The sequence below is a fragment of the Dipodomys merriami genome, unplaced genomic scaffold, assembly GCF_024711535.1.
Source record: "Dipodomys merriami isolate MVZ:Mamm:240054 unplaced genomic scaffold, mDipMer1.0.p SCAF_78, whole genome shotgun sequence".
Taxonomy (NCBI): Eukaryota; Metazoa; Chordata; class Mammalia; order Rodentia; family Heteromyidae; genus Dipodomys; species Dipodomys merriami.
Window position 1 is genome coordinate 4790869 of NW_027206379.1, and position 23059 is coordinate 4813927.

Here is a 23059-nt window from a genome sequence, read left to right on the forward strand (position 1 = left end):
GATCACCCGCGAGGCAACTCATCCAGCTCTGTCCTAATGCTGAACTGATAAAAAACGCCCGGAAAGCCCTCGGAGGGCCAGAGACAGAGATAATGGTCATCCAAGGCAGCCTCCTGACTCCACTGGGGGCTGTTTGAACTGTGTGTTCCCAATCACGTCCTCCTTAACCCCAGGCCAGTGTTTGTCCCCTGAAGATGGGTGCCCCGTGTCTGCCCTCACGCCTCTTTTCTCTTCCCTCCACCACATCTCCTTATTTGGCTTGCCACGGGACTCTTGGACTTTGGGCCTGGGGTCTAACCACCTTGTTTGGAATTGTGCTGGCTCCATTCTCAGTAGAATGCATGTGGCTCCTGTTTTCCCCCTTCCACGGTTCTTTCTCCCTTACGTCTTTACATTTTAATTGTGATTTTTTTTTCTTGTTACCCCCACCTTTGCTTTTCTTCCCTTCCTTCTTTCCTTCCCTTCATGTCTGAAACTGAGTATCTGGACCTCAGTCTCCACAGCCCAGCCTGGCCTCACAGCTCCTGCCCGGCCGCTGGGGTCTGCATCAGGTCTTTAAGCAGCCGCATGTCCCCAGCACCTCAGGAGAAATCCCCTGTCTGTAACTTATGCCCCTGGCAGCTGAACCCACTCCATCCTAGCTCAGAACTGCCAGTGCCCCTGGTTTCCCGGGAAATAACCGTACAGTGATGAAGGGGGTGATTTTTCTTTTGCCTTCCCTACCAGAACCTCTGTCAAAGAAAATCCTTTTTCTTATTTCAAAGCTCTGGAGGGGACACCTGGTCAGTTTGAAGTAGGAGCCTTCCAGACCAGACCTCATTCCTACCCTCCACCCCTGAGCAACACCTCCGGCCCTCAATTTCTTTTTCTTTTTCTTTTTCTGTAGCCTTTAAAGTCTTTATGTGTTACGAACATACAACACTACATCATTCATTTTTCTGATGTAAAACTGTCTTTCCTTACACAGAGAGCCCTTGGTCTTGGCCATGATGTAACTTAAAAAAAACTCACAGTGGTTTTTGGTGAGAATGATTTAACCACTGGTTCAACGTCTTTAAAATGAATCAGTCTATTCACGGTTTGCACTTGACCTTGAGCCGATTCTGTGAGTTATATTTCTCCTGGGAATTGGCTGTTTTATCCCGTTTTCAAATATATCGCCATAAGGTTGTTTATAAATGTGTTCTTTTAGTACAAATGGAGCCTCGTCCTAGCAACGTCTGTGTCTTCTCCCAGGTCTACTTAATTGTCATGTCAGATGTTGGACTATTTATTCTTCTGCTCTTTTCCAAGAACCATTTCCTTTTTACTCTCCTGATCTCTATTCATCTTGGATTTTTATGTCATTACCATCTTTCCTGTTTCTTATTATCTCTGTGCTTCTCTGTTTCTGGTCTCTTGTTGTTGTTTTCAGTTGTTGCTTTTTTGAATTTTACGTGAAACGCAGTAAAGTTGGAGACATCTTTCCCTTTCCTGGTGTCAGCTGAGGCTCCCAAAGGTACCGTGCCTTGTCCCGGTCCTGGGCCCGGTGACCCGTTATCAGAAGTCCCTAAGTGCTTCCTGCCTTCCTCGATGACTTCCTTTTGGACCCAAAGCTATTCAGTGTGTTTTTATATTCCTAAACATATGTTAGAACAGTCGCCCCTGCTGCCTGTGGGCTGGGCCTCCACGCCGGCCCCTGGCTGGGATGGATGTCCAGTGGTCCCGGCTTTGTTGGGATTTGCTTTGGGTTGGAGTCTGAGGTGGGCCTTCACCTGCATTCCTCTCCGTGTGCATTCTGGTTCGCTTGCAGCTCCCCGGTCCTCCACCTCCACCCATCTGCTCCACCATTGTGAGCCCAACCTGCTCCCTCCCTCCCTGCCGGGACACAGGCCTGTCCACAGAACAGGCAGTGCTGTGTTCAGCTGCCTTTTGGAACAAGGCAAGCAGTCCCAGAGATGGGCCAAGCGGACCAATGGTCTCACGTGCACTGTTGTGATGGCTTCCACCTTTGCACACTTGGGGAAAAAGTGTCCATGGGCACACTTAGCATTTTATACGTAGGAGGGTCCAAGGGTGTGTGTGTATGTGTGTGTGTGTGTGTGTGAGAGAGAGAGAGAGAGAGAGAGAGAGAGAGAGAGAGAGAGAGAGAGAGAGAGAGAGAGAGAGAGAGAGAGAGAGAGAGAGAGAGACAGGGTGCAGACAGAGATTCTCTGTTTGGCCGCACTTTACTCTCGAGCTCCCCGGGGCTCACGTGATACAAAGCAGTTCTCGCAAAGAGCCGTCCAGGCTGTCCGGCTGGTGGGACCCTCACCGAATGCCCGTTCTCCCCCCTCCCCGTCTGCTCCGGGGGTGTCTCCCTCCAGCCGCCTTCTGCCCCTCCTCTCAGTCACAGTCCAGCCCCTGCTCCCTGGCTGCCTCTCCACCCGCAGTGTCTCTCCACAGGGTCTCCCCACAGGTCCACTCCTGCTCCCAAGCCCTGCAGAAAGCTTCTCCTGCAGGACTTTGCCAGTGTCACCGGGAATGTGTTCCTCAACAGCCTGCTCATAAGTGTGGGTGTCCTGGGGTACACACAGGGGTACATTGCTCTGTGTCCTGGGGTACACATGGGGTACATCGTTCTGCCTATTGGGTATGCCTATGCATGTGGGGGGATCTGCTCATTCCACTTTGTCCCCGAGGTCCCCCCACAGCCCAGTAATGAAGGCCGGTCACTCTGGCCTGCTCAGGGCCCTCACAGCCCGAAGCCCTCTCCGAGCCTCAGGAGAAGCCTCTCCACACCCACCTTCCCCCCGAGTACCTTCCTGTGCTAGGCTCTGGGTCTTGATCCAATTTTCATGATTTATATTTTCCATAATTCTATTTGGTCATGACTTTCAAACTCATTGCACAGCCGTGTGCTGGTGCTTGTACGATGTAGAAAAATGGTCTGTGTGGAGCCGGCGCTCTCGTGGTCTGCCCTGCCCTCCTCCCCTGCCTGTGCCTGGTGCCGGGGAGGGGGCTCAGGAGCCCCCTGAGAGCAGGATCTGCCTGCCTTCACCTTTTGGGGTGCTGCATGGCTTCCAGGTGGCCAGCTCTGACCCTCCCTGCCGAGGCCCGGTGTGTCTGTCCTGAGGGGGCCGTGGGGCCAGCCCAGGCTGGTGGTGGGGCCTCCCAGGATGGAGGTGAGGGGCTGGTTGGGAGCAGCGGCCGCAGAGTCTGAGCCCAGCACCCCCAGGGCCCGCCCCAGTCACGAGCAGCAGACCAGCAGTCCCGTGGGCCCCTCCGGGAAGTGGCTTTCCAGGGGTGCGTCCAGCCCTCCAGAGCCCCCTACACGGGTCAGCACACGGCCAGCCAAGGGGAGCCTGGTAACTTTATTCACAGACCCCGGGGGGTGAGGACAGGGAGGGCAGAGACATGGGGGTGGCCTCCGTGGTGCCCCCGACAGCACCTCTGAGCCCAGGGAAGAGAGGCAGCGCGGGGGCTGGGCCGCGTGGTGGTGGGGCGCGCGGTGTCGGAGCCAGTTGGGGCTGAGGGTCTCTGCCACGGGGAGCCTCCCGGCTCCTCTACTTCCAGCGCCCGCCGACTTTGCCCTTGGCCGTGGCACCGGCCTTCTTGCTGCTGTAAGCGGGAAACAAGTTGCCCTTGAGGTCTGGGTGTCCAGTGGAGCCGGGGCCGAGGCTGGCCTCCAGGCCCGGGCTGGCCCTGGAGCCTCCCACGCTGGCCTCCCCAGGCTCTGCAGGGTGAGCCTCTGGCCTCCTCCCTCGACCCCCCCACCCCCTGCACACTCAGCTCACACTCACTCCAGGCCAAGCAGTGCTGACTCACCTGTGGCTGGCCGGTCAGGCCTGCGTGAGCACTTAGTGTGGTTAGGACAGGAGCAAGCAAGGCGAGCCAGGGACCCGCCTGCCCCACCAGGGTCACTGCAGACAGACCCCCCCCATCCCCCGTAGGGGAGCTGTCCCGGAAGGCCACAGCCATGTCCCTGTCTGAAGGTGGCCGCTGGGGCTGCCCCATTGTCTGAGGCCCTGCACGCCAGAGACCCAGGCAGGCTGGCCACACCTGTCCCTGCTGGATGCCAGGGAGGGCGGGGAGGCCCGTGGGACTGGACTCCGAGGCGGCGCTGCTCACCCGTGTTCCCCGGCACCCTCACAGGTGTGCGCACACATGTGCACCCATGTGCACACCGGGCAACTTGCCAAACCAGCCTGTAATGACCCCTGACCCACAGCACAGACACAGAGAGGCGGCGGGGGCCTCCGTCATCAGCCCCCTTCTCTCCGATGAGGGTCTCAAGTTGGGAAGCAGAGAGGAAGCAGTGGGAAGAGGGATGATGAGTCCTGGGAAGCCGGCGTCCCCAGAGGCCGCCACACCACCGGCCGGCTCGGCAGCTAGCCCCAGGACGGGACTCGGAGCCCGGGCCCGTGGTCCGGGGCACGGCGTCCTCTGGGGTGACCCTCCCAAGGAGCCAGTCTCATGCCCAGAGCTGCCCTGGCCTCCGAGTCACTAGCCCAGCCTGCTTCTGAGGGTGAAGCGCCTTGCAATGGACCGGCCAGCCACGCCGGGTCCATGGCAGCCGCAACGGGGCTTCCCGGCTGCCTGCCCACCGCCCACCCTGCGCAGCACTTGGTGGGGGTGCACGGGCTTGGGCCACACCTGGTGGGAGAGGTGGGGAAGGAGCTGGCTGGTGTCCCGAGGGGCGTGGCCTGTACAAGCCGGCTGAAGGCCTGGCTGGGTTAGTCTGGTTACTGCTCAGTCCAGGGCCAGCCACCAGTGGCCCGGGTTCAGGACCGGCTAACACCGCCTGGCCTGGGTGGGGAGGAGGGTGGCTGGCCCCAGGGGAACCTGTGTCCCGAGCAGAGCGAGAACGGCCAAGCTACTCACTGCTTCTGGGCCTGGTCAATGCGGCTCCTGAGGGTGGTGATCTGTAAACAACACAGGCAACTTACTGTGAAGCCAGGGACCAGGAAGCCCAGCGGGGCCGGGTGCGGGGCCACGCCGGTGTGCCCGCTGGGGGTCCACGCCTTCCTGTGCCGGCTCCCTTACTGTGTCCTGGCGGCTCCTTCTGAGGACCGGTGGGCTCTGTCCCAGGCCCTGGGGCTCACGTCTCACTCACTGGCTACACCACACAGCAGCAGCTCAGAGCTGGCCACTTACCTTGGGCTTGTGGCAGGAGGGGGTGAGGCCGTGGGCAGGGTGGAGGTGAGTCCTTGCAGACCCCTCCTTCCCCAGCTGCTGCCCGCCCCGACCCTCCTGCTCTCAGCCACCTGAGGTGAGGCTCTTCCTCACCTGCCAGCGAGGGCGCCAGACCAGCCGGGAAGCCCCTGCGACCGGGCGGGAAGGAGAGCGACCTCCTGCCACCGGCGCCCTGAGCGACCAGGTTCTTGCCATGCGAGAGACATCTACTCAACACACCCACCAGCCTGGCCCACGGCAGGCTCGGGCTACTCACAACTTGGCCAGCATCTCCACTCTGGCCCGGACAGTCATGATCTAGAAAGACCAAGATGGTTACCGGGCTGGGCGGGCGGCCGAGGCCTGTGAGCTGGCTCATTGGCGCTGCTCTCTGAGCCCCCGGGACCTGACGTGAGCTGAGTCTTCTGTCCTGCCTCCCTCTAGGGTCCCAAGGCCCAGGGTGATGGAGCCAGCTCTGGGCCAGCCCCAGCCTCCAGGGGAGGGCTGGAGCTCCTTCCATGAGAGGTAGGCACACTGGGCTCAGGACGTCGCCTGTCCCCACTCCCAGGGAGCCAGGGCCCGCTAGGTGGTTGAAGGAGCTGGGCGGGAAGCCCCACATGCCCTTCCATCCTGAGCTCATCCTGGACGCTGAAGGTGGCTTTGATGACCAAGTTCACGTGCCAGTGCTGGCACTGAGTGATTCACTCCCAGGCCTGGGCCCTGTCTCCTGACACAAGCCCTCAAAGGGAGCCAGTGTCCAGCTCCCCGCCTAGCCCGGAGGCCTCAGCCTCCCCTGGGCAGCCGGAGCCCAGAGCCTTACATCCAAGTCGGCCTTCTGCCCCCGCGTTGCCCTCAGATTGTTCAAAATCCCCCCCTCCAGCTGGCCACCTCCCCCACCGAGGAGACCCATCCCGCCTCCTCCTTCCCAGCTCTAGGCAGGGCCGTGCATCGGGCCTGGCCTGTGCTGAGAAGACTGGCATCTGGGCGGAGGGGCTCGGGGCAGGCAAACCAGTGTGCCTGCGGGCCTGGGTCCCAGGCAATCCAGAGGGGAATGGCGCCATGGCGGGGGTGGGGGGCGGTGAAGCCCTGGGGCCCGCGGCGGGGGACAGGGCCTGGACTCACATCATACTTCTGGCGTTTTAGCTTCTCCCCAAACTCAAACTTGTCCGTCTCAAGTTGGTACAGAGTATCCCAGAGCTCCTTTGCCTTGTCCCTGAGAGGTGGAGAAGGGGCGACATGGGTGGTGCACAGCACACAGGCAGGGCCGAACGGCCCCCCCCCCCCCCGGCCCCGGTCCTGCCTTGGGGCCTTCCCAGTGGACATCCTCCTCCCCCACCTCAGCTTGTCATCACTAAGATGGTCGATGTTGAGTGGCTTGCGTCTCTCGGCAAGAATCTTCTTCTTCATCTCCCTGGCTGTCTGCTTCTTGCCTCTCTTCTGGTCAGCCTGAAGAAGGGCCGGGTGGAAAGGCCTGGTCTCAGAAGGGGCCTACGCCAGCCTGGGCCAGAGCCACACCCGCCCCAGGGCTCTCAGTACTGGCCTTACCTTGGCCAGGTAGCTGCTGTAGTTGGCTCCCATGGAGGACAGGGCCTTCTTCTTCTTCAGGTCATCCTCGGCTCTCCTCTTGGCATCCTCCTCCTCTCTCCTGGCCTTCTCTTCCTACGGAGATGCCATCCCCAGATCCTCAGGGCAGGCTGGGCCAGGGCTGCCCTCTAGGGCAGACTTGGAGAACCCACCCCGGACTTGGAAGTTCTTTGGGAGCAAACTCCAGCCTGTCAGGGTCTGCTGGCTTGCAGGGGAGGTGTGGGGCAAGGAGTCCTAGCCGACGCCTCTGATCAGTGGTGGTGAGCTGGGGGCCCCAGGAGAAGGAAAGCCAGAGTACCCTCCTCTTGCTCTGGGCTCCCTGGAGGGCCCGGCCAGGGTGGTACTGCTCACCGCCAGTCTGTTCTGGCGTTCCCGCTCCTTCTCGGCACGAATCCTCTGCTGCTCGGCCCTCTCTGCGCGGCGCTTCTCCTGCAGCCGAAAGGCGGGTCGGACGGGCCCTGCCATGCCCCACCTCGCCATGCCCAGAACAACCCGCAGAACAACCGCACTCACAATCCTCTCTTTGAGCGCGATCAGCTCTTCCTCCTCCTTCTTCCTGGCCTCAAAATGGCTGTCAATGAGGGCCTGGAGCTCCATAAGGTCTTTGTTCTGACGCTTCTTTTGGATGTCCTGGGAGGCAGGGGGCAGGGGGGCACGGGGAGAGCTCTTAGGTACCACCCCTCTTATCTAGACCAGACCCTCCATGTAGCAAAGGGGCACTTTCCACTCCTCAGTCTTTTTCCTCTAGTCATCATCATAATGACCGTGACTTGCAACACCTCAATGGCTGCTGCCCTCCTGGTTTCATGATGACCTGACCCCCAAGCCCCATTGCAGGAATGGTGCCTGTGCTATTTGCAGCCAACCTTGAAGCCACGGGGCATGTCTGGGATAGGCTGCCATCTTCAGAGATGACTACATCCATGTAGCCAAGAGGAGACTGGTGAGAGGAACTCATTGTACAAATGGGTTGATGGGTAGGCGAACAGGAGGTGAAATGTTTTGTATAGATGGGTGGATAGGTGTGTGAACAGATGAGTGGATAGATAAGTGGATGGGTTATTGGTAGAGGATGGCTGGAGAGATGGACAGATGGATGATTGGAGATGTCTGTGTGGATAGATAGATAAGAAGTGACCAGTAGAAGTGTGGCTCAGTGAGTTGATGAATGAGCAAATAAACAATAAATGGATGCATATGAGTAACTGCATGGGTAAATGTGTGGATAATAGATGGATGGATAGATGAGTGACTGGATGAGTGGATGGATGGATGCATGGCATAATGGATGGATGGATGGACAGATGGCTAGGTGAGTACATGTATGGATAACAGATGGGATGGATGGATGAGTGAGTGAGTGAATGGATGTGGACATGCATGGAATAATGGATGGTGGATGGATGGATGAGTGACTGGAAGGATGGAAGGAAGGATGGATGGATAAACAGATGGGTGAGTGAGAGGATGAATGAGTATGTGGATAACAGATGGGCTGGATAGATGAATGAATGGGTGGGTGGATGCAGGCATGCATGGAACAATGGATGGATAGATGTGTGGATGGATGGATGGAGGGATGGGTAGATAGATGTGTGGATGGATGGATGGATAGATACATGGATGGATGGATGGGTGGATGGAGGGAGGGATGGATGGATGGATGGGTGGATGGATGGATGGAGGGATGGAGGGAGGGAGGGGGATGGATGGATGGATGGAGGGATGGAGGAAGGGATGGATGGATGGGAAGGGAAGAAGGTACTATCTTTGGAAGAGTTTCTTCAAGTCTAGGAATCAATTCTGGAAGAGTGGCCTAGAATCAGGAAGCCCTGACTCTGGAAGAGATGTGCTTCTGAGACCTTGCCTGGACCACCAAGGCTAGGGGGTGGGGACAGGGGATGGGTGTTGATCTGGGTCCCATAAACTTACATCGAAGTCTACTTTCTCCCCTTCTGGGATCTTAGGAGCCGTCAGTCTGAGGAGGAGAGAGGTTGATTATGAGCAGGTAGAGCTGAGGCCCCTGTGTGTGTGTTGGGGGGTGGGGGTGAACCTGCACTGACCTGGCCCCAGGTCCGCCCTCATTCTTGTGCACCTGGCAGGAGAGGGCATCTTGCCTAATGGCACATTTGCCTGGGCTTTGTTCTTATCTGATTTATAGCCCACATTCCAAGAGGGCCCTGACCCCCTGAGAGAAGGTTCTGAGATCCCGCCTCTCTGGGAGGGGACCCCCAAGTTCTTTCTCAACCCCCCGAAGCATGGCCAGGTCCCTTTGGAGGACAGGATGCCACCGCAGGCCCTCTGGGGGCATGGGTGTCGGGAGGCTCCGGAGCCGGGACTGACTGTGGGTCTTCCTCACGTCTCTGGCCTCTCTTTCATCTTTCTTTCTGGAGGCCCAGAGGAAGGAGAAGAGGGGGCTCCGCGAGCAGTGTGAAGAGGAAAGAAGCCCCCAGTGTGCTGGCTGTACCACCCCCTCCCCCCGACAATCCGTTCCAGATGGAGCAGAGAGTTACGACAAGAACGGCTTTCAAAACCAAGACACAGAAGAGAGGGGGGCTGAATATCGATCAAAACCTGGAGCGGAAGGCTGTTCTCCGAGCTCTGGAGCCTCCTCCAAGGAAAAGACGTGCAGATGACACCGCACAAATGAAAAACTTATGTACGTTAAAAAAAAAAAAGCAAAAACTGTAGCACAGGCGGAAAAAAAACCACCCAGACTTAAAAAAATATATATTCAGCAAGTACAGAGAAGACTTATATCCCTATGCAAACGAATCACTAAGAAAACATCGAGAAATGTCGGCCGTAAGATAAATGAGTAAAAGCATAGGCTGCCAGTTCTCAGAGAAGAAAGACAAGCAGTTCACCAGCACGGGGATGACTGGCCCTCGTACCATCCCAGGAATGCAAAGGAAAACAAGGTGCTGTTCGCCATCCATCAATGGCGGGGAGGAAAAAGCACGTTTCTGTCTCTGGGTAGAGGGTGTGGGGCACAGCCCACATAGGAGGCCTCCTTGGCCAGGCCCTTGTGGAAAGCAATTTGGCAATAAATGTCAAAGTCTTAAGAACATTCACACTCTTTGACCCAGTAATTCCAGTTCTGGGAATGGGGCCTAGGGAAATAGCCCCAAAGATGGAAAATGCTTCACCGCCGTTATTTATGATAGTAAAATATTGGGGGAAGGCCTGCAATAGAGGAGTGGTTAGGAACAGTATGGTTTGCTCAATTGACGGAATATTATGTGGCCATTCAAAATATTTAAGAAGACTATGTAAAAACATGGAAAAATACTTATGAATAGTGCTAATTTTTTTTTCAAAGAAAGCAAAATTCAAGGCTGTATAGACAGTCTCATGTTTGAAAACCAGCAGAGTTGAGGTCTTTTTTTCCCGAGCCCTTGTCGTGGAAAAAGAGTAGGAAGAAATAACGACTTTGATTTCTTTCTGCTCCTTTCCACACGCTGGCGGGCGGGCGGGCGAGTGGGTGGGTGGTGGGTGGATGGGAGAATTATGGATCTTTTTTTTCTCTCTTCATTTGACTTTTACGTATTTTCCAAATTTTCTTTAATGAGGTGTTTTATTTTCATAATGAAAACACAAACAGTTTTCCTAAAATGAGAAAATATCTTACGACCCTTGCGTTACTTTATTTTAAATTGCTGAAAATAAAAGTACGAGAATGTGGACACGCCAGCCATACCTCTAACCTATCTTTGCTCTCCTTTGTGGGAGCAAGCAAAGGGGGTGCACTCCTGCACCCCAAAATCTCCCCTACGGTCTGAGCCAGGTGCAGGTGAGAGACTGGGCAGTCAGGGAAGAGGCCTGTGTGGGAACAAGCCCCGGTGCCAGGCAGCTAAGAAAAGTTGGGTTAAAAAAGCTAATAAAATGGGGATGGAAGGGAAAAACAGAGTGAGCGAGGGAAGTGGTGACATTGTCCAGAAAGAAATGCACTCTACCTGACTTAGGGAACTGCAGCCCTCTGTCCTGTGTATAATAACAAAATTTTTAAATAACCAGAAAATGAGAGTTCTGAACGACTCACAAGTGGGTGAATTGAGGGTTTGCCCCTTAAAAACTAGGAGCTACCCCGGAGGGCGTAGCACCCCCAGGCAAGGCTGATTTGGACACAGCCCATCCAACGTGGGTTTGGGGTAAGACTTTTCCACTTCTCATTTTCTACCCTACATTTCATACCTGGGGTTCTGAGTGAGCTCCCCCAACACACACCGCCACAGCTGGGCTGGTGTGGTCTAACGAGGCAAAGGGAGCTGGGGCTGCCAGTGCCCTGGCCAGCCTCAGCCCCCAGCCCTCCCCAGCCTGCTTCTGCACCTTGGCCCCACAGTCTTTTCCTTCCGCACATAGGATGGCCAGCACAGGCTCTCTCCCCACTGTCCTGTGCATTCCAAAGGCAACCTTGGTCCCTAGTGTCCTGTGCGCTTGGGCTTTTCCCCCAGAATAAGATCGATGCCTGCACACTGGCCACCCGTGTCCACCCAGCCCATCCTGGACGCTGTATCTGACCGCCTGGGTCCACTCAGCCCATCTGGGACTCTGTACTCACTTGGGCCTGGGCTTCTCCTCTGGTCACCACAGGGCCAGCATGGGGAAAGGAGGGAAGAGACAGCAGGTAAGACAGGGTCCTTCAGGCTGACCTGCAGGGCCAGTCACCTCTCCAGCTGAGCCCAGCCCCCACGTCTTGGCCCCCAGTTCTAGGCCTGTTCAAGGTCCGAGGGGTCCCAGAAAGGCCCAGAGCATGGGGAGGAAGGGAAGAAAGGAGAAATCGTGGCAAGAAGTATGTGCCCTGGGGGCCCCAGGGAAAGAAGAGGGCAGGAGACGAGGAGGGGGCAGTGGAGAGCTGGAGGAAGGTGTTGGCTGGGGGCTGGGGGCTGCTGTTCTGGGGTCCTCCCCACTGAGTGACCACCTTTGTGTGGTCAGAAGCTCAGGCTCCGCGGCCGGTGCCATGCAGAGCGGTGGGGCCTGGGCCTCGAGGCCCCTGGCCAAGGAGGAGAGGAGGACAGATGGACAGACGGACAGGCACAAGGGCAGGACAGGGAGATAGTGACGCAGACACCGGTGGGTGGGTCTTCTCTGTCTCCCGTGGGCAGAGCCCGCCAGAGCCAGTGTCCTGCAAGGGTTGCAGCGGGCAGCGGGGAGCAGCGGGAAGACCTTACCTTCCTCGTCCTCCTCCCTCTCGTCCTCAGCAGCTTCTTCATGGCGGAGGCACAAGCACACATGCAAGAGAAAAGCGAGCGGCTGCCGGGAGCATGGGCCACGCGGAGCAGCAGCAGGCACAGAGCCCTCGGGGAGGGGGGACCGATGGCGGTCGGGCAGCACCTCTGCCCGCCCAGAGGCCTGGACCCCTGTCAGGCCCTCCGGCTACACGTACAGTGCTGCTCTTTGGGGGTGCACATAGTCCTGGCCTTGACTGTCACACTGTGGGGCTGGAGCTGGCTGGGCACAGCTTCTGTGCCCCGAGCACACCCGCAGCCCTGCCCCCTGAGCCCTGAGCCCCAGACCATCACAGAAGCCACAGGGACGGCGCCATCTCTGTGCTCTGCTCCTGTGTGGATCCTGATGCGTATTTGCTTTCTAACACCAACTCTGCCCAAGGAGTCCCGCTGGATCTCAAAGGTGTCAACGTGGGCTCTAGCAGAGGCCTCCAGCCTTGGGGCCTTCCAGCAGGGAGGGGTTTGACCACGGCCAGGCCCCACACCAGCCTTCATTCCTGCTCTGGGCCCAGGGTCAGCCCCGGGAGACACCCTTGGCCCTGCCTGCCCGGCCTAGTGAGCCTTGGTTGGGGACATCCAGACTGCCAGCCTCTTCTGCGCATGGTTAGTGACAAGCAGGCCTTGTCTGAGCTTGTCTGTGAAGGTCCAGCCTGCCAGTTCTCCTGATACCTGCACTTGACTAGGGTCTGTCTGGGATCTCTATTCCTGGGCTTCTGGAACACGCTGTTGTCTAGGAACTAGAGCCCCATGGCTGGGCAATGCAGCTCTGAAGGCAAGCCTGATGCCAGCCTCCTCAAAGTCCTAGACAGTGTATGGAGATGTGGAGGTGCTGGGAGTCGAGTCCCGTGCAGGGCTGGGGGGGGGGTGCTGAGGGACGGCAGGCCCCCCGTCCGGGTCTGGTGGGATGGAACCTGGCCGTGGGGTCCTGAGGAAGAAGCTGAGCGCAGCAGGGGCAGCCGCATGGCTAAGCAGCAAAGCTTCCGGGCAACCCTGCTCTCCTGTCTGTCCATCTGTCCATCTGCTGACCTCAGTGCTGGCCCCAGGTGCCCTGGTGCCCTAAGGCCCCCATAGGTGGGCTTCCGGCCACCACCGTCTTGTGTGAGCTGACAGTCTGACCCAGGCCCTCTCCTGGGGGACCCGGGGACCCTGGAGGGGCACCCTGGGGGGCACCCTGGGGGGCCCAGGCCCTGCAGTTCCGTGGAAGTGTGTGAACGGGGTCTGAGGCTCTTCCCTCCGCCCCGCGTGGGCCTCGGCCTGGGATCTGCGGCTCCCGGCCCCGCTGTGGGGCAGGTAGGCCCCCGGTTCCCCGGGAGCCTGCTGGGTGTGCCTGGCTTGGGTGCAGGCCATGGGTGGGATGCTGGGAGCTGACTGATTGCTCTTTTGCACGCATGGCCCCCGGCTGTTCCGGGTCCCCAGCATCCCCACCTCGGGCCTCAGCCCGACTTTCCTTTCCGCTTCACCCCACTTGCTCCTCCACCTCCCTGGAGCCTTGCCCCTCCTTCCTCCCCCTCCCCGGGCTTGTTCTCTGCGGCAGGGGCAGGGTGGAGGCCACCCCCCAGCCCCGCCCCACCCCTCCTCCTCTGTCTGCCCCCCTCTACCCTGCCCCGTGGACCCAGAGGGCTTGGTCTTCCCTAGGCCTGCTCTGCACACCTTCCACCTTCCCCTGTCTCCTGGGGCACTGAAACCTGCCCCAGTCTACTCGGTTCCACTCCGGGCAAACGAGTCCAGTGCGACCAGCCCAGGGGCCAGGACTGGGTTGTGAGCATGTCAGGAGGAAGAGGATGAGGGGGCCTAGTGTGGCTGTTGGGGGTGGGTGGCCTACCTTCCTGGACTTCCTCTGTGAGCAGCGGCCGGTGGGGGAGAGGGAGGGAGGAGAGAGAACGGGTGAGTGGAGGCAGGTGGGGGGGGGGGAGTAGGGGAGGGACGGCAGCCGGAGCACAGCAGAACCAAGTGTGAGTGGGTTACACGGCCCCTCTTGTTCCTCCTCGGCCCTGCTCCTGCACCCCACCACACACGGCCCTCCGTGCCACGTGACTCCAAAGCCGTGTCACATACCTGGTTCATGAGTCTCAGGGGCTAAGGAGGGCCATGGAACAAGAGGCAAAGCCGCGGGTCAGAGGTCAGAGGTCAGAGGAGAAAGGACACAGCCCGTCGCCACTCGAGGCCGAGGGGTGGGGCACGTGCGGGAAGCCAGCAAGACAGGGTGGGAGTTAGCTGGGGGTGTGGTCGCCTTCCCCACCCGGCCTTGTGCCCCAGATCCCACGGCCTCTCAGACCTGGGAGGAGTGGCTCTGAGACCTGAGCCCGCGCCCCACCCCCACACCCCTGCTGCCTCACAGAGGGGGAAACCGAGGCTGGGACTGGGAGGCTCCTGTCTAGTTATACAGCTTGGTCAGGTGGCACCAGAGGCCCCCAAAGAAGGTTGAAGCCCAGGGAGACACCCCATTTCCTGCCATCCCAAGGACTGGAGAAGGCCCTCCTTTGCATCCCTTTGGCCTGGGGCCTCTGGGGAGTAGAACAGACCCCTGCTGAGGACGGGATGGGGGACACTGCTGGGTCAGTGGTGGGCACTGACCGGAGGGCTGGGGCCTCTCCTGGCCCCAGGCCGCAGGCCTCTGCCTCCCGCTGCCTCTCCTCTGTGTCCCGAGCCATCCCGACATCCAGCCCCGGGGTCCTGGCCTAACCGGGAGGTCAGCCTGCACAGTGCGGTCTCAGCCCATGCCAGGCTCCAGAACTCAGGGACTTGGGGGGGGGGGCGCTGGCTGTGCTGCCCATGGGATTCCTGGGGTGCCAGGACCTTCCTGGTCAAGCATGGGGCTGGGTTAGTGGGTTACGTGGGGCCACATGTGAGGCCCCCTGCTGGCTGGCGCCCCGGTGCACCCCTCCCCTCCCCACCCTGCCGGCCCCAGCCAGACCCGGGCCCCACATGGGGACAAGAAGTCCAGTGTGTGCGTACCTTCCTCCTGGACTTCTGCGGCCCAAGAGTGCCGGAGAGTGCGGGGTGGGAAGGAGAGAGGACAGGGTTAGACAGGAGCACACGCGAATCCTTAGAGGCAGAGGCCGGGGTCATGACCCCAGGAAGGGGTCACCAAGGGGAGCCAGGCCCAGTGCGGGCAGGAAGGCTGGGAGGGGTGGGGGCTCGGGTCCTGCACCCGCTTACCTTCCTCCTGGGCTTCTTCTGGGGTAGGACAAGCCGGCAGCGGAGGAGGCAGGCAGGAGAAAAAGAGAGAAAGAGCAAGGATCTCCGTTAGAGGGGAGAGCGCAGTGGTGGACACGAGGCTGGCCCCTGGGGACAGGCAGGGCCGCCCGGGCCTGGCAGGGAGTGGCCGGTCCCTTGTTCCTGATGGCAGCAGGCATCACGTGCAAGGAATGCCCAAGACAGTCGGCCACCCAGCACCACATGGTGCATGGTGTGTGGGGGGGTGGTAGGAAGGAGGTGTCGCTGTGGCCTGCTCTGTGAGGGACAGAAGTGAGGCCCTGGAGCAAAGCCAGTGTGTGGTGACAGCACCCTGTGCCACCAAGGCCCCAGGGTAGGGCTTCCAGGAAACCAGACCTTCCTGGCCATTCTTTGGGAGTGCACGCTTCTCTCTCAGAAGCCACAGAAAAGAAGGGTTCTACCCCTCCGTCCTGAGGGCAGCAAGTGTTTCCAGACATTTCCTTCACAGGACCCACAGCCCTGGTGGGTCGCTGCAGGTCTGGGAAATGCCGTGCCGCACTGCGCCGCACCGCGCCGCACGGCTCTCAGGTGCCCACGCCCACGCCCCCCACGCCTGACACAGGAAGGAGCCTCCGAGCCCAAAGTAGAGCATGGAGTGGTGGAGCACGGAGTGATTGAGAGTCAGACGGACAGGAACAGAGAGACCGGGGGAAAGGAAGACAGAGAGGGAGGGAGGGAGACAGAGAGGAAAAGACAGAGACAGAGACAGAGAAGACGGTGGGACCGAGAGACAGACACAGGGAAAAGGAGGCAGAGAAATGGAGAGAGACAGAGACAGAGACAGAGAGACAGGGACAATGAGGAACACCAAGAGGCAGAGATGGAGAGAGAATCTGAGGGACACTGAGAGGCAGAGATGAGAGGAAAGTGTGTAGACCAAGGCCCTTGATATTAATGAGTGAGGTGTTTAATGCCCGCCCCACCAACGGCACACGGCACGCTCACAATGACCACCAGGCATTCATGAAGGATTAATGAGGATCCTCTAACCCGTGGATGGGATGGGAAGTTAATGAGATTCAATTAATGATCAAGTCATTGATCATTAATCGAATGGTTACTTTATTAATCATGAGCTAAGTTAATGAGGAATGGTGACGGTTAATGCTGAATTAACGACGAGGAAGGGGAGCAGTTAATGGACATCTCAGGGAGGACCCTCAGAACAGGCCTTCACCAAGCAGAGGGGGACCTGTGGGGGGGAGGCTAGGGGCCACCAGGGCCGCCAGTTACCTTCCTCTTCGTACTGCTCTGCATTGGGATAGAACAGAAGACAGGAGCCTTGTTAGACAGCACGGAGGGTGAGGGCCGAGACGCCCCGTCCCTGGACAGCCCAGCACCTTTGCTGGCTAAGGACGGAGGCCGGGGGCCTCGGCTCAGAGGAGGCTGCCTGGCCGGGTGGAGGAAACCTTGGGTGTCCCCTGATTCCATTATCCTCTTGTGGCTGTGGGGGTGACAGATGCCAGAGGCCCATGGGGTCCTGGGAGCCACACTACCCACACCACAGCACAGGCTGGCAAGGGGGATATTAGGCCACAAGGTCATTTGGAGAGGGGTGGGTGGCTCCAAAGCACACCCACTGACTAGCTGGTCTGGGACCTCTGGGTCAGGGCTTCCTGGGGGCTCTCCGTCCACTACAACCATGGTCCCTCCCAGAGGCAGAAGGAAAGACAGAACATAGCAATGGTACTCACCTTCACCCTGTTCACTGTCATTGAGAGAAAGGGAGGGAGGGAGAGAGAGAGGGAGAGAAAAGTGGCTTTGGTGCTGCCAGCCGGTCCCCAGCCCGGCCACCCCGGTCAGCCGGAGCTGCCCTTCGCCGAGAGGACTCTGTAGGCGGTGGTACTACTCACACTTCCTCGTCAGACATGGTGGCAGCGGTGTTCTGTGGAGGGGTGGGGAGGGGGGTGGTTAGGAGCTGGATAGCTCAGATGTGCGGGAGCCTGTGGGCTGGGAGAGGGCAGCGGCCACCTTGGAGGTGAAAGGCCAAGCTTGGTCTTCTCCATACCCTGCTCCCTGCCTCCTGGACTCGGAGCATCTTCTGCCCTGGTTGCCTCTGGCTCTCAGAGCCCAGAGCTGGGAGGGGTGTCGGGCTCCCATGGCGTCCACCCACTCCGGCACATGGCCTCCTGGGAGGGTCACCCAGAATGCACCCTGGAAGTCCCCTGTGGGTTTGAGCTGAACCCTGCCTCTTGCTGGTCCAAGACCCCCTGGCCCAGCTCCTCCCCGTGGGGCAGGGGCCTCTCAGTCCTGCCCCAATCAGTGTGTCACTGTGGCTCCGTTGGGAGTTCGGTGCCCTGGCGGGGCACCCCGCAGCCCCTTGTGTGTCATGAGACCCTGTGAGGGCCTCCTCATCTCAGACTGCCCACACCGCCCTGCCTCCTTCCCCAGCGGGCCCGGAGATCCTGGCTGGGGCCTGGGCAGGCGCTGGGTGAATTGAGAAGAAGATGCCACCACGTGCCCACGTCCCCCGGGTGCTTGGGAAGCCATTGACGTCTACTGGAGAACCCTGTGCCCAAGGCTGGCCACAGGTGTCCTGCTGTGGTCCACCGGCTGAAAAGGAACTGTAATCCACGCTAGGGTGGGGGCCTTCCGAAGCCCGGTGATGGCGTTCATTTTCCCAGAACAACTTTAATCTCCATACAAGACTACCCAGCTCATACCTGAGACCCCCTTCCAGCCCGGGCGCCCCCTGCCTGGTGCCTGTAGACCCCCTTCCAGCCCGGGCGCCCCCTGCCTGGTGCCTGTAGACCCCCTTCCAGCCTGGGCGCACCCCTGCGAGGTGTGATGAGGCTGTGGGGTCCACTGGCCCTCCGTGGGCAGCCCCTCCCAGATTGGCAGTGGAGCCTACGAGTTCATCATCAGCCGACCGGCCAGGGTTGCTCAGCGCCCTGCTGGCCCTGCCTGTGCCCCGTCCACCCCTTCTTCATCCAGAGTGATGCCCTTCAGCGGAGGGTCCAAGCCGCGGACACCTGCCTTCCCCCAGGGCTGCTCTCCTTGGGGAGGGAGGGCCGTGCAGGGGGGAGTCGGGCCCTCTGCCCGGAGCACCTCTGGCCGGGCAGGGCTCACACCTGTCAGCCACCATGGGAGGGGGGCCTGTGGCCTGTGCCCAGGGTGGGGGTGGGTATTTATAAGGAGCCAGTGGCAGCTGAGGTGTCCAGAAATAGACATTAAAATGAGCAAGACACCTCTGCCCAGAAACCCAAGATGGCAAGGGGGAGGGGGTCAGCGCAGGGGGTCACTCTACCCTCCTAGCCCTGTCCCGGGCTCCTGGATGAAGCCAGCAGGATCTCCTTCTGAGGTGAGGCAAGACCCCCCCCCATCCACATGGGGAAACTGAGGCCCCTGCCCAGTGCGGAGCCGGCAGGAGGCTGGGCGGGGCTGCTCTGCCCTCCCCTGTCTGGGGCTCTATCCTGTCCACCCCCCCGTCAGCTGGGGAGGGTGCAGGCGGGTGCCAGGGGCTGGGAGGACATTCCACCCTCGGAGAAGGAAAGCAGTTGTCTGGGCGGGGGGGGGGGGGTGCCCTCCGAGGCCCTGTATGGAAATAGCCTGTGAGGTCAAGCTCCTTGGGGGCTTAGCCAGGAGTGCAGGGAGGCGCAGGAGGCTCAGCCACCGACTCGACCCACGCCCCGAGCCTGCTGCCCCCCACCTGCTGCCCCGAGCCGAGCCTGCTGCCCTCCGCCTGGCTCTGTCTCCGCCCAGGATTCCCTAGAGCTTCGGCAAGCGTGGGGGGCCCCGGGAGATGAGAGACCTGTCTGGGGGCCTCAGGGGGGACCCCGAGTGAGAGGGAGGGGCTTCAGGGGGCTCCAGCGGGGTGGGACAGGGCTGGGCCCTCCTCCCCGGCTTCCGTCCTCCCTCGCATGCCCCGTCCACCACCTGGACCTGGACACCAGGGAGTGCCCAGGCCACCTGGGGCCCAGGCGCCTCTCCCCACAAGGCATCTCCCTCGTAGCCATCACCCCTACAAAACGGCCGAGGGAGCTCAGACGCAGAGCCCGGCTGCTGTGCCCTGCTCCCGCTCACCGGGCACCCCGCCGCGCCGCTGAGGCCCCACGGCCACGGTGAGCAGGCAGCCCTCCACGCGCTGCACAGGGCCCGCTGCACGGACTCGGTCTCATTCCTCGCCTCTCTCCAGCTCATTCCCGCGGCTCCCAGGACCCCCGCCACGTGCCCAGGGCCCATGCCCTGTGCTGGGTCAGGAGCCAGCCTCCTGCTTCACCTGGAGGCGCAGGAAGCCTCGGAACTCTGCCAGAATCCCCAACCTGGGCCCCAGGCAGCCTCCCAGCTCCGGCCACCATGTTCTCAGTCGAAGACCTAGGCAGCATGCCACCTCGACCCTCAGCCCCAGGGCCCGGAGTGCCCCCCAGATGCTGGCAGCCCGGCCCTGAGCTGGCCAGGGACCCTGGGCAGGCTGCTTGTACCCCATACCCACCTGCAGTAGAGACTGAGAAGGTCTGAGCTCCTGTGGTCAGGACCGGCTGCAGACGATGCTCACACCACACAGCCTTGTGTTATAAGGACATTCGATCTTCCCCTGCAGCCCATTGGCCAGTGGCTGGGCAGGGGGGAGGGTGTGTCCGTGCAGGCCCCTGACCAAGTATAGGAATGGCCGGAGGAAGAGGCCGAAGGAGGCGAGTTGGAGGAGACGTGCCTGGAGAAGGAGGCAAGGTCCCTGCCTGGTGTCAGCTGCTATTTTTACCATCAGCAGTGGGGGCATTCTTGATGGGCCAAGGATGGCAGCAGGAGGAGATTCAGTGGCTGCAGGATGGGGCGGCTCGCCGCCCTTGGCCAGGCTGGGGTGGTGGTCCACAAAGCCAGAGCCTCCGGGTCCACAGTGCCCAGATCCGAGTGGTCTTTGGGAAGCAGACCTGGTGCCCAGGACGGGTCCTCTCTCCTTCACCTGCACCTTAGCCCAGGACAACCCCCCTTTCTCCATCAGAGGAGCCCAAGATGCCCAGAGAATGGAGGCTTTTGAGTCCTTGGTCCCAAGATATCCCAAGCCCGTTGGAGGCCAGTCCTGATTTTCCATGTGGATCCCCCCCTGGCACACCCAGGCCCCAAGGGCAGAAGAAACCATGGCCCATGCCCTGCAGCGGCGCAGGCTCAAGGCACTGCCCACAGCAGCTAGCGATGAGGGGGCTTCCAAGGCTGGGGCCATGCCACGGCCGTTGGTCTGTGAAGGGGTTCAGGCCCCCTGAGATCTCCTCTTTCTCCAGAAGGTGCTCAGCCCTGAGCAGGTTGGACTGTGTGCCATGGAGCCTGGCCTCAGAGCCCGGTCTGTGTTTCCCCAGGACTCCAGGGGGCACTCTCCAACCAGCAGATCATTCTGGGTTTCTGGTAGTCCCCGTGTGTGCCAGATAGCCCCGCCGTCAGGGAAACTGAGGCACTGGTGGAGAATGAGCAGCTTGCTTGATTCCACTTCCCCAGTTCCTATAGTCTGGGCATGACTAGTGGAGCCACCCAGTTCAAGGAAGAAATTTGTGTCAGGTGCAAGCCAGTTCCCAAGACAGGGCACACCCTGGGGACACACACAGGGGTCCTGCTCTTGAGAGTTCTAGGGCCCTGGTGCTGTGTGCCACAGCTGGGTCTCAGGCTATCTGGAGGGCTGTGATTGGTACTCACCAAACCCTACCTGTTGGAGATGGGGCTACCGGGGCCAGGGCCAGGCCCCGGGTTAGAGGGCAAAGGGAGGGAGGCCTTCTCCAGTCTGCCGACTGTCAGGGAAGGGCCCCACCCCTGCCCGTGTCCTTCTGAGTCCCCAGCTCTGGGAGACCCCTGGGAGTCGGAACGCCTGGGCCACGCTGGGCCTCCGGGTCCGAGCCAGCCCCTCCTACTCCCCCTGCCCGTGACTTCAGATGGCGAGCGCTGGGCAGGCCCCACCCGGCCGGGACGCCTCCCTGACGCTGGCCAGCAATCTGGCTGTAGAGGTTGCTGTGGAGCCACATCTGTGAAAACCCCTGGCTGGCACCCGCCCACCTCTGCCCTCTGCCCTCGGGCTCCGCGGCGCCGGTCCTGGAGGCCAGCACACCCTGCTCTCTCTATCACAGGTCTTGGGCAGGCGGGCAGGATGGGGCTCTGCAGTGGCCCTGCCTGGCCAGCAGGGGAGGGTGGCTGCCCATGTTGGAGCCTCAGCCTTTGGCAGATGCCCTCCCGTGAGGTCAGAGGGACGAGAGGGCCCTCCTCCTCAGGGCTCCAGGCCCAAGGTGCAGCAGGACAGCGTAGAGTGGGCACCATTGCACAGGCTGCTGCCAGCCACCAAGAACCTGCAGCAGGTAACCCACCCCAGGCCCCACCTGGCCCGGCTGAGGCTGGGTGTGGGGCGCAGAGCTGGGGTGGAGGCCTTCCTTAGGGAGTGAGTGAGTGTGTGTGCGTGTGTGCACGCGTGTGTGTGTGTGCGTGTGTGCACGTACAAGGCGGGGAGGGGTTGTGTGGAGACCCTGGTAGAGGTCAAGGACTAGAGGTGGCCCAGGCCAGTTGGATGGGAGACTGGTTTCCACCAGAGAAGAGGCCAGGGACCCAGCGCACCGTGTGTGGGGAGGGCACACCTCCGAGGCAGTGGGTGCTGAGCTGTGGGAGAATCGGGGGGCACGAGGAGCTGGCCATCTTGGCTCGGCAGCCGTGTGGGTACCCGGCAGGATGACCGGGTTGTGCCCTTGCCCAGCACCCACAGCTGGCCGTGAAGGAGCCTGCGGACCCTGAGCCTCACCCCATGCCCTAGGCTGACCTCTCCAGAGAGAGGAGCAGCTGACGTGGCATTTGAGACAGAGCCACGGTCCCAGCGGCCTCGGCCACCCTGGGCCTCCCAGGTTGGCTCTGTGGGTTCCCGTGGCTCTCCTGGGTGTGGGGCCATGGGGGGAGGGCAGGGAGAGGAGCAGCGGCAGCTGAGGCCCTTCAGGCAGTCGGGCAAGGCGACCGCTCCCCGGTGTCCAGGCAGGTGCTGCCTGGACAGAGACCCCCTAGAGCCCGCCTCCCCTCCAGGTGTGGGCAGCGTGGCCAGCACCACTGTGGCATGAGGTTGTCTGTGGAGCTGCAGGCGAATGGCAGACCCTGGGGGCTCATGCCTTGGGACAGGCCGGGGGGCCCCTTGCCGCCTCCAGTGAGGTACACGCCCTCCGGGCCCTGCCCCTGTCCACTCCCTCCTTGCCACGCCCCCTGGGGGGCTTCAGCCTGCTCCCCGCCCTCACGTGGCATCCTGCCCAGGAGGAGGCAGCATGGCCCGGACACTCAGTGGGGCGGCCGGGGCTCAGGAGCACGAGGCCAGCTGACCCTCCAGCCTCGGCACCCGGGTTCTGTAGAGCCTTAGCCTTCTTGAGCTGACCATGTTGGCAAGGCGGGTAGATCAGGATGTAGACAGTGGAAACGGCTAAGTGGATAAGGTCAAGCCTGGACAGAGCCAAAGGGCTTCAGATGGCCGAGCGCAGGGCTGGGGGGGGGGGACATGAGTGCTAGTCCAGCAAGAGAAGAGGCACGGGGGGGGGACTGTGCTCACCTGAGTCCCGGTCAGCTCCCCCCTCCCCCCCCCCCGCATCCATGCGCCAGCTCCGACATCCAGCCCTTCACTCCCTCTTCCCTCCTCTCTACCATCTTCACTCGCCCATCTATCTGCTTCTCCAGCTGTTCACCCACCCACCCACCATCCACTCATCTATCCATCGTCCGTCCTTCTATCCATTTATCCATCTGTCTATCCATCCACTCATTCTCCCATTCATTTATCCACTTGTCCATCTGTCCATCCATTCATCCCTCTGTCCACTCACCCATCTGCTCAGCCAGCCAGCCATTTACTGATCTGTCCATCCAGATATCCATCCACAAGCCTTCCCTGAGCACCTGGGTGCCACAATGGCTGTCACCCTTACTAGCCACAGTGGAGCACAGAACGGAGCACACTGTGA

The 23059-nt window shown here is 60.6% G+C and overlaps 1 protein-coding gene across 6 annotated transcripts; it reads right to left on the reverse strand.

Moving 5' to 3' along the window:
* Positions 1 to 3327: 3327 nt before the first annotated feature.
* Tnnt3 (troponin T3, fast skeletal type) lies at positions 3328 to 15122 on the reverse strand. 6 transcript variants are annotated; one of them, XM_070009756.1, is made up of 11 exons: positions 14001 to 14016; positions 13768 to 13782; positions 11279 to 11297; positions 8650 to 8695; positions 7231 to 7347; positions 7069 to 7146; positions 6679 to 6792; positions 6470 to 6579; positions 6256 to 6346; positions 5411 to 5451; positions 3328 to 3579 (listed from the first exon to the last, which is right to left on the reverse strand). In XM_070009756.1, the coding sequence occupies exons 5-11, from the start codon at positions 7312 to 7314 to the stop codon at positions 3525 to 3527; spliced, it is 573 nt and encodes a 190-aa protein (XP_069865857.1). In that variant the 5' UTR covers positions 7315 to 7347; positions 8650 to 8695; positions 11279 to 11297; positions 13768 to 13782; positions 14001 to 14016; the 3' UTR covers positions 3328 to 3524. The 6 variants fall into 6 exon arrangements, with proteins under 6 accessions (XP_069865857.1, XP_069865862.1, XP_069865861.1 ...); XM_070009761.1 differs by lacking the exons at positions 5411 to 5451; positions 13768 to 13782; positions 14001 to 14016 and adding exons at positions 4843 to 4883; positions 15105 to 15122; XM_070009760.1 differs by lacking the exons at positions 13768 to 13782; positions 14001 to 14016 and adding an exon at positions 15105 to 15122.
* Between the last annotated feature and the right edge of the window lie 7937 nt (positions 15123 to 23059).